We start from the raw sequence: 16074 nt of genomic DNA on the forward strand, positions 1-16074 counted from the left end.
TTTCTCTGGGCCGAAGATGTTGATTAAGGGGCTTGATTCCACCTCGCTAGACTCACAAGTCCCAATGACCTCAACCGTAACTGATAAAAGAACCTTGCCGCAATTGCTTCAATTAAAGCGCAGGTTTTTAATGACTGAGCCCTGTAGTCTCCGAGTGCAAAGGGTAATTCGTTAAGGCCTTAATACCTGCAGCCATTGCATGCTGCGTTCAGAATTCAATCTGCACCCGCAAACCAAGAAAATGTACAGTTGTTCCGAGATGCAAGGTCTTTCGCCAGTGCGTGGCCCGTTTACTCTAGTGTTTTTCGAATGTGTATAAATAATTTATTAACGTGTCATGGAGGAATGATTTTAAACAATACTTTGAATGATGTCTCTTAGAATAAATTTTATAAATAATGATAAGTAATCCGAATGGCTTGATGGCATAGGACCGCTGGGTCCTTTTGTGTGTCCTCCACTCTGGTCGTCCGCTCTTGAGGCGATCCATTGTGTCCTACGCTTGAAAGGAAAGAGTGGCTGGTTGAAGAAGGTGGGCATGACTTGCATCGATCATTGCCGTCCTCCGTCTGCTGTGGCGGCGGGCGCCGTTGGACCGAATAAGTTGACGATTGTGTTGCAGTGAATTCCATTTCATTTTCCCTCATTAGGGTGTGGCCAGTTCCCGTATTTTTATTATTAACCCGTGGTGTTTCCCACGTAATTTGAAAAAGTATTGTCTAACTGCAATCAATGACGACTTCGGCGGTGCTTCAATATTGGCTGTGTTGGGAGAGAGGTTTTTTCCCATCGAACTAAAATAAATTTGATTAAGATTTCCGGTCAAGTTTTCATGTCAACGTTTCAATGCCGAAATGGGAAGAGTTTTTATGCTGATCCTCAATTGACCGTTTTCGATGTAACCCATGAAGTTTAGAAGATGATTGCCGAAAATCTCGGTTGGGAGCGGAAATAGTTGGATCGGGTCGCGTTTTTCCAGCCCAGAGAGTGGGGATTCTTATTAAGTCGGAAGACGCAAGGACGAATTTTCTGTTGTCCTAATAGAAAAAACGTCTCTCCCCGAGGGATAACTTGTGTCCGGTTAGTGTAAGATGGGATGATATTATAAAATGTAACTGGAACATTTCTGTTGTTCCAACTCCCTCTGCACACGTCAGGTAATTGCGCACTCACCCGATCTTTTCCATAGATAGATGAAGTATTTACAGATTGATTAAAATTAAATAAATGACGTGAATGAATAGTCTTACCATCGAATGAAAATGGTTCCTTTTACCCCTCATATCTTTTGATGGGGATCATGAAACAGAAACAGCCAAATTTCTACTCCTCTTGGCCTAATTTTTTTAATTACGTTCTTTCTGTATGCTGCTTATTCCCGTGTCTTTGTGAGCGTTTTTCGCTTATTTAGCTTGGTGGCGAAATCTTTTTTGTAGAATGCCATTCCAAATATTATGAATGACCATAAATGACGAGCGATGACCTGTCATTGGCCTAGTAAATGTCGAATTTCTATAGATAGTATTTAACCTTCTGTATACCTTTTCCATTTCCGCTACCCTTCGACTTAGTCAAGAGCGTCCGTGCGAAGACAATGCAACCTTATGCCACCATCCCAAATATCTACCTCCCGTCCTACCATGCAAGCCACCACGATGGCGAGTGGCGGGGGGTGTTGAGTCATCAGCCGTTTGAGTATTACGTGGTGAATGGTATTCGGGGAATTCATTTTTTTAAATGTATGCTTCCTACTCTTGTGGTTTTGAGTTGTGCTCCAGAAAAATTTCGCACTGTATCAATCTACTCGGCAGTCCATTCCCCGCATTACATGCATGCCATGGGATTTCTCCTAACAGTATAAAGCGGTGAAAGGAAAAGAAAAGAAATCCTTCTCTGTCAATGCTAAACTCAAATTGCTTTATGTATCTTATACTAAGAAGTCATTCATGTTATCTTCTGCAACCAGTATTTCCCGACCGAGGGTGTCTCATTAACATGTGACGCTTTTCGTTCGTTCCTAATGATTCTTCACCTGGGTTCAATTCGCATTTTGCCAATTAATTGTTGTCTACATCTACACAATAGCCCCGCAAGCCGCAGCAAGGGCGTGTGGCGGGGGGTGTTCGGACACCACCCATAAAACAGAATAAAACCGCACGTAAAACTAACGAAATCATGCGAATCGTGCGAAACCCTGTTTAACTTAAACTCCTTAGTCTTTCATCTTCTTGTGCGCTTGGAGATATTTATGTTCTGAGTTTCTCTCGTCTTTGGTTTGAACAGAATCATAGCGACTTTTTAACTTAAATCAATCACACGAACTCACCCTGTCGCCCTTTCCTCCGCGTTAAAGCCATCCTGCCTGACGCGCCAGCCCAGAAAATAAGCGCAATACTGCCGCGCGATTGTTCGATATATGTCCAGTATGGTAATCTCCTCAATATGCTGGAATTGGGGAATGCAAATAGAAATTCGCGCCTTGGGGTTTGTTAACAAACAACTCTGCCCTCTCTGCGCTTATTTATCATGAAGACGTTTAGAACGTCATGTCAGTAGGTCAAAAGAATCGGCCTCACGGGGAAGGTTTTTTTTATTTCCTTCAGACGTATTTTGGCACGAGTCCGTGGCGAATGGCTCGCTGTTTGAGCCCCCCCACCCCCGAGCATGTTATATTTTTGGGACGCGCGGGTCGGTTTTGCACTGCCGTGTAACTGTTGCACAAACCAATTGGATACGACGCAGGGATCAAGCAAGATCGCATTGCCATGGATTTCCTAGTGAAATTATTACAGCCTTCCAAGAAGGTAAATAAAAGGCGTTTTTGACGTGTTTATCATTGAATGTAGTCAACAAGTCTTTGAACGCACGCTGATTGATCGCAATTAGAATAGTTTCCGCATATGCCCGTCAAAAGGTTCGACATGTTTCTTGGTTGTATTGAAATTCCCTTTTTTTATTTCCCACTAGTTTTTATTTTTAGGTTTTTGGTCTGCGTAACTCAATTTATTGACTGATTTACCCACATTACATCATAGGCTAATGATATTTTTAATTTTAAAATCTCATGCATCCCCAATCTCTCAGTACCCACATCAAATAGTGCATATTATTTAGTTTACCTCCTGTTGTGGATTTTTTTGTTAGAACTTTATTTTTCATACCTTAAATTGATTTAGAAAGTTTTAATATTGCTATTTGGAGAGGCTTGAGCTTTTGGCTAATGAGTTTTTGGTATCTATTCCTAGAGGCATTATTAGTCTCTTACTTTGGTATGACTTCTTGATAGCATACTGTAAATTTATATGCCAATATGTGATAATGGTTGTTGAAATTCTTGTGGAAAGGAGACACAATTAGTAAATAATGCCATTTCACATGGTTTTGCTATAAATATACAGTCAAACAATTTACATACCTGGCCTGGAACAGCCCAAATGTTTCATACTAATACATGAATACTGCCCATCACTGGATGTTTAAATGGCCTTTAATTGTTTGTTGGTGTCCGATCGGTGAATCTGTATTTACACTGTACCCATACACGTGCTGTTTCAGCAAAAACTGTTTATTAAAAACATCTTTGTTAAAGTTTCAATCAGATGTTCGTTTTTCTATTAAGCCCAATATTTTACTTTTTCCTCAAAATAAAGAATTTATTTCTGGTTTACAAATATTCCATGCAGCAAGCGCGAAGGTATTTTGAAATATTTAATTTATCTTGAAGGAAGTTATGGAAATTTTTGTAGTTTAAAAGGTTAATAGGAGCCCTTTGGGTTCCCTCCCCCTTTATTACTGTCTGTTGGAGAGAGGGAGTTTCACTGTTTGCTGTAGAAACAGTATCCTGAGGAGATAAGAGTGGCTTATAAAAATATTTTCATTTAAATGAACATTGATATTTAATGTTACAATTTCAATTTGCCTCTCTTCTTTCTGTCTTTTGCCATTTTTTTCGTTGTGTAGAATCTCCAGATTAAATTTACGTGAGTGGGATGAGTGTTATAGATTCTTAGCTAGGGAATTGATATGTGGAAAAGCGCAAATTTGTTTTTCTTATAATGACCAACTGCCACTACATCTCGCCTGAATCTGTTCAATGTATTCAAAATTCAGTCTCATAATTTAGGTAGAACCCAAACGCTCAATGCTTGGAGGGGCCCTTATGCTTCGTTCAAAATCACACCCAATGACTCACTCAGCGATGAACTTCTAAATACTGCAATATGACCAGAAAATGTGGCTATACACCAGCTTAGATTGATTAAAAATAAGATTGAGGCCTCTTTAACTCAAGTTGACTAGATTCCAAAATAGACCTAGATAGGCCAATAATTTTGATGCCTCTCACCGATACCATGTCTGGAAAAGGATATTGCCTACTCCTGTCTGGAAAAGGAGTTTAATCTTCAAGGGATGATGCACTAATTGTTTTACACTTAAATATCCAGAGTATTAAAACTAATTTATTAGAATGGGAAGTACCATTACTGGAAACAATCAAAGTGTTGTGTGGTTTATGTGAACATTGGACCAGCAGAATACAAAAATGGAGGTGTATTACTCTTAAAGTAGTCTTTTAATAAACAACTTTTAAAGCCCGTTGAATTGTTATACTGGGTACACAAAGACTAAATGCCGACTCATATCACAGCAAGTTCTCAGACATGCATACAGGTTGATAACATCTTAACAAATTTTGAAAAATCATCTGTGACCGCAAAAATACTTGCCTCTTCCTTATTCAATCACTATTTATTGTTTGTAACCGTAAAATTGAGCCAACTATGTTACCCAGCGTACACACTCAAGAAAAACTGTTCTCAAGAAAATCGCCTTTAGGGATTTGGGGGAATGTGTATAGATTAGATACCTGGGGAGAATGTGACAAGGAATTTATTGCTAAAGTTCTGTATCATTTTATTGTTTTCTACCTAAAATGCAGAGATTACAAATGGGTGGAAATATCCGCCAAAACCAACGACTGACTGATGATATCAGATAATAATCAAGAAGTCTCTAAGAAATGCCTGCAAGAACCAAATTTATCACAAACTACCATTACTGAGGGAATACTAAGCTTGCAAAAAGAAATATCAAAATCTTTAATAGTCAAAATATAGAATTTACCTCCATCAAAACATTTCTTGGCATCCATTTGGACCCAAATTCGGCATTGGAGATGCACATACTCTGCCTGATAAGAAAATTGTTAGGCATGTTTCGTCCTAAAAAAAACTGGCATAAACGTGCTACTAATGTGTTTCTATGGCCTTATCTACCCATTTCTGTATTACATATGCTGTCATTCTTCGGGCCAATCCTGTTTCCCAAATCATTACTGTAAAAGAAGGTTATTTGCATCCCATGGCATTCTGGGCAAAACCTGGATCACCTAACCTCAAATCTATAAATGCTGAACGTTAATAAAATTCTATAAAAGTTACATTTTTTCCCTTCCACTGTTCTATGAGACCCTTGTGTAAAATGCTCAGTTGTTTTTAGCCTCACTATTAGTCTCTTGAGGAAGTGCTCTGTAAGGGAGTAGGCCATCAATCCCATAACCATGGAGTGAGGTTGAAATACAGAAATGACTTTTGATCCCAGCTTGTACGCTTGATGCCAATGAAGGGACTGCTTAGAGTTCTCTTCTGCTCTCAAATCTCTCTTCTCCATTCACTTTTTAATATGATTTTGCCTTGTCTTATGGAAGGATGTGTGAGAGTGAATAATGCCCAGTTAACTGACATGTTCCTTCTCTTAATTTGGTCTAGTTAAGATGGGGGGGATGCAGTGTGTAATGATTGGTGGCTGTTGAGGTATTATCAATGGTAATTGGGTTTAATTGAGGCTTAAGGAGGTTTTCAATATGTCATTTTGGAGGTGAATGCCTGTGTCTAGAAATCTGTTAATGGTGGAGCCAGATGTGGAAGTGAAAGACACTGAAGAGGAGTTCAGAGAAAAAATAGGGAGTAGAATTATCTTCTGGATTATTATCTCCTTGGAGGCAACTGACAATACTGGGTTGAGTAAAAATTAAGATTCAGGTAATCTACCAGGACTTTCTTTTTCTATTTTTTCTATTCCTGGATTCTTAGAAGCAGTGGCAATTAATCTATCCAATCTGCCATGATAAGCATCTGTCAATTCCAGAATCAATTTTGTGGCACAGGGGGCAACACCACAAGATACAACTGCCTCACCAAAGTATCTCATTTACTTCCGCAGCCAAAAGACAAAATTCCGTAGGAATTGCACAAGGGAGTCTACCAGGTGCCGTGCTCATGCAGAAGGTCATACAAAGGCGAGACATGCCGATCAGTAAAAACACGCCTGAAAGAGCACGAAAGGGCTACAAGGAACAAACAGTTTAGTTGATCAGCCATTGCCGAACACACTTGTAGTGGGCCTGACCATGGCGTTAAATTTGATGCAGCCAAAATAATATCTAAAGAGAGGAGATATTATATTATCCCAGGCTATCCCTGTATTATCCCAGGCTGATTAGAGAATCAATCAAGATATTCTAGGAAAAAGATAACTTCAATTGAGAACATGGCTACCGCCTAGCAGGCACTTGGAAAAGGATTTGGCAGGAAACTGCTGACCAATCACAGAGCAGGGAAGAAAATGAAACACACCCAAACGTGAAACTGTTGTCCAAAAAACAACCTACGTGGTGGCATCCCGAGAATGGAGAGTCATTCGACAGAAATTTTTTTTTGACTGACTTCTGTGTTATCATTGCAAGTAAAACACTGAGGAATTTTCTACTAAATAATGCGTGCTCAAATTCCAGAAATGGGGGAAGGAAATCGGGGTTAGTGTATCTTTACCAGGAAAATCTGGAAAAAATTAGAAATAGGAATCCATAAATAGAGTCTATACCCTGAACAGTTAGATTTAGAGTTAGATAAGGAGCATTACTCTATAGTTATTCAATGAAATGACTTGAATCAATTAAAATTTGAAAAGCAATGAACAAAAACTCCATGTAAAATATTTGTTGGCATTCAATTTGTAAAAATCACATGATTGATTTGACTGGTGACAATTTTTAGAGTGATTTCAATTTCTGTTACTTTGAACTATGTTTATCGTGTCATACCTGAACGATTTTCATTGAAATCATTGTACGAGGAGAATAGTGGTAATATTAGGTAAATGATATCTTTTAGGTGTTTAGCTTAAATTCCCTTTTATTCAATCTGGCAAGGCATTACTCTGCATTTAAAGGAGAGTTGATACATTTTGTTAAATTGGACCGTAATGTGCAAATATTAAACTCTTATTTAAGTGAATAATAAAAATCTTTGGTACTTTGTTTAATTTTGAATATGAATACCATTAATTATGAATATCCTATTAGCCATGGAAATATTGTTTTCAATCTAAAAAGTGATTTTCAAGGTACCCAATATGCTGCTTTGTTCAATTTAAAAGAGGGCTGGGGATGATATTCAGTAGTATCGCTCATCAAAGTGCACTAATTCTCAATTTTAATGTGCGAAAACTTTCACCAGTTCTCCTTTTCCACGTATTTCACCGGAGGAACTTATCTTTCAAAGATTTCGTCATTTGCCATTTATCTGTCAATTTTCAACATTTTTCTGGTGTGCTAATTGTTTGCAATGCCCTAATAGAAAACAGAACAATAGGTGATGAGAACTGGTGCGTCATTAGAAAAATACCATGTGTGATATTATAGGTACATATCATGAAGAATTTATCGTTTCAAGTTTTTTAATTGAGAATAATTAAAATGCAATCCTCTCATTCAACTCTCACTCATGCAATTCACAGCTCTCTGCTAATTTCTTGCACTTATGTTTTGTCTTAGCATTTTGTGATAAAATCTTGTTTGTTGTTCAATGAACAAATCCTGAAATATTATTATTAATTACTTTTAAATGTGCCAAGTAACTTTTCCCGAAATATTTCTATGCAAAGCGTATATTCTCCATTTATTGATTGAATTTTCCCAGAAGAATGCCCTACATTGGGGTAATTGAAGCAATTAATTTCAAATAATGGCTGAAAAATCAGTGGATAATGGGTTTGGAGAAGTTCCTAAAAGAATTATTGAATAGAAAAAAAGGTTATTTTGGAGATAAAAAAAGAATGTTTTTAGTGTTGGGCTAGTTAGAATTTAGATGCAGTTTTTGCCATTTGTAGTCATGTCGCTATTGGTTAGTCATTGCTGTTGATTAATGACCTTCAGATGTACACAAATTTCATGACTGGAGGCAAGTGTGTGCATGGTATAAACTTTCTTTTGTATTTAGCTACATATATCTCGGTAATGTCTTCTGTCCACTTACATAATGGATATGATGTACATTACAATTAAACGCCTTTGTAGATCTCATTTATTCATTTTAATTCAGTGCTGTTTGCTACTTGCCAATGTCCGACACTTTTGCCTCTGAGTGGAAGTTTTGTCCCCTTAAGAAGTTTTCCTTGCTGGTGTGTACATATATAGGCCATTGGTTCAAGTTCAATCAGTGCGTTATGACTTTTATTGAAACAAAATACAAATGCATGGATATTGAATTGAGTATCTGCTTGCAATTTTTTAGACTAATTTTCTGTGTATTGGAACGGCTGCAGGTTCTTTAATCTGTTGGAATCAAATCGCAATACAGAAATTTCCAATTCACTAATTTAGAATGAAACTGGTTGTTTCAGGGTGGGTCTGGCCACAATTCTAGTCGCAATGAGTCCAGCTCCAAGTCTTCTAGCAAAAGTGAGAGCACCGGCCAAAGTCAGCCTGCTCGGGTGGTGAAGCCAAGCGAACAGCCACCTCAAGAAGACGACTCTGACTGGAAAGAGAGGACTGCGGTCATTACGAGTTTGGATCACGAGACATATGTACAGTTTGCTCGTGAGTTTGTTGAAGAATTGGTCACGACAGCACATGAGAAAAGGTTTTTTTGCATTCCAATTTTTTTCTATTTTGCTTGCGTTTGATAAGGTGTGTGGAAATGCTTTTTAAGCGTTCAATGTGTGCCATATGCAAACAATTTGCTGATTTCTTTAAGGTATAATTTCAATGTAAGTGATGTCATGGCATCTGAAAGAGTTCACTTGAATTGTGAATCATACAATAAATCGTTTGAATGTCAGCCTAATGTGTAGGCCACAACAGGTTTTCCGATTTGTACTAGAAATATCTTTGGTAGATTTTTGAAGCTGTGCATTCAATGTCGTGCATTGTAACCAATTCAGGTTGAATGCATGACATGGAACTTGTAATTGTGGCTTTTATGGTACAATGTGTAATATTAATTTATATGTTAAGGGCAATAGAAAGAATTACTCTTTTTGTTTTTCTATTGTAGTTGAGCTCTACTGTGAAATCCCAGGTCATTGGGAAACAGTATATAGAAGGAAGTAACTGATTCATTAATAATATGATTCTCCTGAATACAAATCTATACATATTTACATGCACCTGCTTATTTAGTGGTTGCAGCTTTTTGAGTACAGGGTGCATCACAAATATCCGGACTTTTTAAATTATTTTTTCAAACTTTTTATTACAGAAATGAAAATGTTTACAACATTTTAATGCTATATTGTTTGTCTGATCATAAACAAAAAATTTACTTAGAGTATAATTGTACTGGCATGAATGACGCCCTCCTCCATTCCTGATCATTAGCATTTGTGGGCCCATTTTAACACACCATGGTCCATATGGATAAATGTTGTTTGAATAATGCCTCTCAATGATGCATGGTTTGGATGTCTGGACTTGCTGTTGACCCTTTTGACCACGCTCCACACACGCAGTAGTCCATTAAAGCTGGGCTGTTGGGAGGCCAGAATTCTTCAGGCAAAAACTTATCAATATTGTCCAGCAACCAATTTGGCACCAAATGAATTGTATGGACTAGTGCACCTTCCTGCTGGAAAAAGCTTGGCCTTCTAGATGACACTGTTTCCATCCAAGTCTTGACTATATTTGTCAGAACATGCAAATGAACTTCTTTGTTTATTTTTTTCCCTTGATGAAGAATCTCGGTGGCATAACATTACCCTGACAATCATCAGGCATGCTGACAATGCACTCCTTAGAGTGAGTGTTACTATCCAGTGTTGCAAAACCATTGTTTGACTTTTCTGACTCTTTATACTTTGCAACAAAATCGTATGCTGCCAATCTTGGGTACCCATAGTGCTGAAAAATTCCTGTCGTCTAGTGACCAGCGCACCAATTTTCAATAATCACGACTCTTTGGTTATACTCCACTCTTGTTCTCAGCATTGCGACCGTTTTGAGGTTATGACTGTTCAGTACATACGTCAAGCTTATTGGGGCACCAATCGCAACTTCTACATGTTGTTTAAAATTTTGGGTATTTCAAATTGAATTTCGTCCGTCTGCCCCACCACGACTTGTATAGTTGATAGGTGAAGGTGAGACATTTTTTTCAGTATTTTCTCTCCATGCAAAACATTCCTTCAATGTTAGTGTTTAATGATCAGAATTTCCGCCCACAAAATATTTTGTGTAGGAAAATTATTGGGGAAAAGTTAATGCTTAAAATATCAATGCCAAGTCCTAATCCTGGCTTGAAATGGAAACGTTTTGACTCCAGAGTCCAACTCACTATCATATTGGCCCGACTTGAGATCAGAGGAATGATAGTTGCAACGTTTGTTCGCAATCTTCCAGTCAAAAGGCATAAGCTGCATCCAAACTGGTTAGGCATAGGGGCGTGCATATCTTTAGGTGGGTGCCTAAATGTATGTATGTCAACTAATGGGAGTATCTGTTTGAGTCTGGATAGTCTATACTGGAGCTCTGCCATCTATGCAGCTGCTAAGAATAAGGATGTAACAGATAATGTCCGAATGTAAATATTGCTACATTTGAGTTGGTTGTGCGAAGACATTTTGCAGTTACAAAAATCATGCCATCATTTTTGCTAAGTTCTGAGTTCACTCGACAATTCTTTCGGTGATTATTTCTTAAAATATCTCATTGATTTCTTTTGGTTTAGTAACTTGTGTGATTTTTTTGGGCTATTTTTATATTCATTTTCTTTTATTTAACTATATTTCCTGTGTATGTTATCTGTGTTTTAAGATTTTTTATTAATTTATTATTTCAGATAGTATTTTCAAATGAATAATTTTAGACTTATTATATTCTATTTTACTCCTGTGTAGTTTTTTGGTCATTAATCCTTGACTGTGTTGTGTGTAGTTCATTTATGTTTAGGCAAAATATGATGGTGAAAGGTTGGTTTCATGTTCGTTAAATTTAGTTTAGTCTCAATTAACTTTTTATCCCGCAGTTAATTTTTGTCGGCACTTTAAAAGTTTTGTTGGTTTTATTACTAATATGGGAAATTTATGACCAACTATTTTTTTATGCATGACCATAAAAGAAAGAAACCACTGAGATTCTAACTTAAGGCCTCTTCTCTATATCTGTTAAAAAAAACTTTGAATAATGTTTAAGTGAAGCATTTCAATATCAAATTCCAAAGAAACTGCGGGAGATGCCGCAACAGTAACTTTTAACGGAGTCATCCGCTAATGTGCATTTCAATGCAACAATTTCAGAGTGTAAAAATCATTCGCCTTGACTGGGATTCGAACCCAGATCCCTCAATATTTGGTCGAGTGCTTTAGCCACTTAAGCTACCGAGGCGTCCTCTAAAGCTCTGAAATTTTGGGGCTTTTAAAGGAACAAGATGTTGTGACGTAATGCCGTACATACAATGTCACAGGCATTCGTAGTCGTGCGCGACGCGCCACAGTCCACGAGGTTAAAGCCAACTTTAAACACTTATGGTGTTTATACTTTGACAAATTCCAAAGAAACTGCGGGAGATGCCACAACAATAACTTTTAAAAAATTTCAGAGTTTAAGAGGACGCCTTGGTAGCTTAAGGGGCTAAAGCACTCGACCGGATATTGAGGGATCTGGGTTCGAATCCCAGTCAAGGCGAATGATTTTTACACTCTGAAATTGTTGCATTTCAATATCAGTTATCCCATTACAAAAATAGCATTGAAAAACTTAAAATTCCTTCATATAAGTAAAATGCCCTATTAACTACTGTTAATCTGAATAGTGAAAAGTCAACCTGATAAGGTTTTAAATAATCCTGGAAGAATGAGAATTTTACTAGCCACCTTGCTGGATTAACATGAAAGTCACTTTATGGTGTTTATTAATTTTATCGAGAGGCTTGCATGCAGAATAACTTTAACCGGTTTAAACCCCAGGTCTGATTCAAGTCTTACAGAAGAATTGCCTAATTTCTGATGGTGATTGTGCAGCATAATGAATGCTTGAAATGTATTATTTTTTATTTATTTGAAAAGTTACATAGTTCTCTTGGAAACTATTTTTTGCAAACTTAATTTAATTCTAATCCTCAATTATAAAATTATCCTTGGCAGTGAAAAGGATTTGGCAGTAATACTTGATACGGAGACAAATTCTGTGGCATCAGCATCAGTGTCAGAAGGGAGCTTTCAAAGTTACAGTCAGCCATCCGGGAACCCAAGTGCATACCTACCTGACCTCTTACAGCCGGAGGCTGTGTACAAGCGTCACACTGAAACTGGTAAGTTAAGACTGCTCATTCAAGTGAAAATAAATTTTAAGTTCTTTTTTTTTTCATAAATTTCAAACACATTCCCCTAACATTTTTTATTACAAAAATGAAAGTGTTAAACAAAAATTTTGCACTACATTGTTTGTATTATCATACGCAACAAATGTATTCAATGTATCCCCCATTCGCTTGAATGGCGGCCATTCTTGGTTTGAAGCATTCGCAGGCCTGCTTCAATGCATCACTGTCCTTATCTGCAAAAATCTGTTCAATAATGGCTCTCAATGACTCTCAATGTTTGGATGCCTGACCTTGTTGGAGACCCTTGCGACCACGCTCCACACACAAAGTTATCCAATAGACTTAAATCTGGGCCGTTGGGAGACATAAATACTCTAGACCAAAATGTATTGATATCGTCCGACAACCAATTTTGCACCAAATGACTTGTATGGGCTGGCGCACCGTCGTGCTGGAAAACATACGAGGGTCATCCGGAAAGTAGTACCCGTTCGTGAAATAAAGACACAAAAGTAAATATTAACAAACATAAAAAATTTATTTGAAAGAGGATACTTTAAACTACTTCTCAACATAATCTCCAAGCAAATTAAGGCATTTGTCATAACGTGTGACAAGTTTCTGTATTCCTGCTGCATAGTCCTTCGCCGCCAGCTCATTGAGATACGCGAGGGACCCATCTTGCACAAATTTTTGCATAATGCAGATGGTGTTTAACAATTTCATGAACAATTGTTCGAGAAACATTGGGAAAATGCTCACAGATGTCATCAATTGTGACGCGCCGATCGTTCCTCACGAATTCGTCAACTGAGCTCACCAGTTGGTCTGTAATGACAGACGGTCTCTCCGAATGCTCATCGTCGTGTGTGTTCCCCCTCCCCATGTTGAAGTTGCGACACCACCGCCGAACAGACGACTCGTCCATTACATTGTCTCCATACACCTCCTTTAATTGGCGATGAATATCACATGGGCGAACGTTTCTTGCATTGAGGAATTTAATCACTGCCCTCACTTCACAACTGGCGGCGTTCTCAATTTTTTTAAACATTGTAAACAATCACAGAAACAACACAGGCAATGCTAGCGTCACGCAACTTGGCTCAGAGAAGGCAGACAAGCCACTGAAGCTATCTGACCTCGTCCAGCGGCTACTCGCGTCGTCAGCACTTCATGCGGCACGAACGGGTACTACTTTCCGGATGACCCTCGTACATCCTTCCAGATGACACAGTTTCCATCCACAGCTTCACTACATTTGTCGGAACACACAAATAAACTTCTTTGTTGATATTTTCCCAATTGTTAAAGATATGCGGTGGCATGAATTCACCCTCACTGGGCAAAACTTTTAGCTGTGAGCATTCACTGGAAATTTCATTCTGAAGACAATGGGGACATCTTCTTGGTCGGAGGTGAGGTAGTAGTTATTCCTGCAGTTGGTTTTAGCATCCTCAGTAAATAAATTTTTGTCAGAGAAAAATTGATTCGTCCTGCAGCATTGCTTTGTAAAGAACACAAAAGCAGGTTCCAACATTCAACTCACATTGCTCTGGTGGCTTTGGAAAGTTTGTCTTATTTTAATGGCATAAGACTTGTAGCAGAGATGCACCTCAATGGTTCAATACATAGTCTTATCACCCATGCAGGCAACCGAGAATAACTTTCGGATCGATATCCCTGGATCCTCGAAAATGAGCTCCTGAGTCCATTGGATGACGTCGGGCATCCTGAAAACTCGCTCCTTCAAGTGACTTCCTTGCCAGTGTTGTAAAATCATTGATGGACTTCTTGAGCTCACACTTTGCGAATACATTGTATACCGTTGGTCTCTTGTTACCCAAAGAACCAAATAATTTCTGTCCTCAAGCAAGCACCACATACACTTTTAATAATCGTGGCTTGTCGATTATACTCTGCACTTTTTCTCAGCATTGTGACCTTTTTGAGGTCATGACCATTCAGTACATATGTCAGCCTTATTTGGGCACCTGTGTTGACCTCTGCATTTGGTTTAAAATGTTGGGACTTTCATCTTGAATCTTGGCTACTCAAACCCGCTACCTTCTTTGTAAATCGGAGTGACTTATTTAAATAATCCATTGTAGCTCACAACACCCATTTACTGGGAAATAGCTTATGGGAGACCTATATTTAAAAATAGTGATAGCCGGGAAACAAGCACTTGCAGTCTTCATATTCATTTCATTTGAACTGATATAACTACATTTATTTTATGGCAAGGTTATTCAAAGCCAGGATTTATTGATAAAAAGCAACAGTGCGCTCTGAAGGGGTAGGCCATTAACATTTCCCTCTTTGTCCTTGAAGTTTACTATCTGGGTAAAACGTGCTCTAGTCGACAGGGGTATTCAGGACTAAAAGCTTTTTGAAAAGGCATCTCATAGCAAGCTAAGCATAAAGTTAGAAGTGTTGGAAAATGCTAAAAAAAATGCCACAATATGTTTAGGGACTGCCCGAAAGATTTTCTCAAGGGTGTGTTTGGTGAGTGGGTCCACAAGGATGAGTGGAGATATGAATGGAAACTCGAGTGTGGATGACCTAGAGGTGTTTGGAAACTTCCAGCTGGGTAGAATAGATTTCAGTGGAAAAGATGAATGAGAGTAAACAAATGCACAGGTAGATTAAGGTAGGTGGAAGTCGCATGTCTAAGAACCTGAAAACCCAGGTGGAGGGAAACTATGTTTCTTTATACCTAACTGCCTAACTTTTGAAAAACCTGCATTTTGGAATTTATATTACCACTACCTAGAAATTGCTCTTACCTACTTTATTTGAATCCCAGACATTGGTACATTTGTCATGAGTCAGTTGCAAGGACCTGTAAATTGACTTTGGGAAGCAGACCCTTGAATGTGAAATTTTTGTGTTCCTATTGAAATTGGATTGAAATGGGGGTTATACAACGGTAGGCTGAAAAGTAATGCAGACATGGTTGTAGAGTGCAAACGAATTGACCTTCTGAAGCATGCCAGGTGGCACGTGGAAGTAGCATTCCCCCTCAATGCTCAAGCACAGGTCATTGCACTCATCCAGTGGATTTTGAGAAGACAAAGAATTGAGAATTGTTCTAGTGCTATATCAAAGCTAGTAGTTAAAAATTTGATAACAGCATGCTGTTATTGAATTTGTAAATGCTAAAAAATTGACTCTTACTGAGATTCATCATTGTTTAAAGGGTGTTTTTGGTGACGATGCTTATGGCGGTGATGATGTTGAAAGGTCTACTGTAAAGCAATGGGTGGTAAAATTTTGTGGTTCCGAGCCCTGAAAAGCCATAATTGTTGATTAAACTTCTTTTGACTGTGTTTTGGGATACTCACTGAGTTGATGTGACCAGATTATTTGGAACGATGGGCAACGGTAAATTCTTCTCAGTATATACAGACTCTAAAACACCTCCGATGTCGGGTTTATCATGTTAAAGGCAGCCTGGTGCCAATGATCTTATAAC

The 16074-nt window shown here is 38.2% G+C and overlaps 1 protein-coding gene across 1 annotated transcript in view; it reads left to right on the forward strand.

Annotated features, from left to right (window-relative positions):
• Window positions 1-16074, forward strand: part of LOC139694340 (transforming acidic coiled-coil-containing protein 3-like) — a 48257-nt gene that overhangs the window by 6085 nt on the left and 26098 nt on the right. The window contains exons 3-4 of the mRNA XM_071592842.1: window positions 8683-8921; window positions 12418-12584. Of these exons, the coding sequence (XP_071448943.1) occupies window positions 8683-8921; window positions 12418-12584 (406 nt within the window). The remainder of the gene's footprint in view (window positions 1-8682; window positions 8922-12417; window positions 12585-16074) is intronic.

Source organism: Hetaerina americana, unplaced genomic scaffold (assembly GCF_022747635.1).
Source record: "Hetaerina americana unplaced genomic scaffold, ioHetAmer1.1.p SCAF_5, whole genome shotgun sequence".
Lineage (NCBI taxonomy): Eukaryota > Metazoa > Arthropoda > Insecta > Odonata > Calopterygidae > Hetaerina > Hetaerina americana.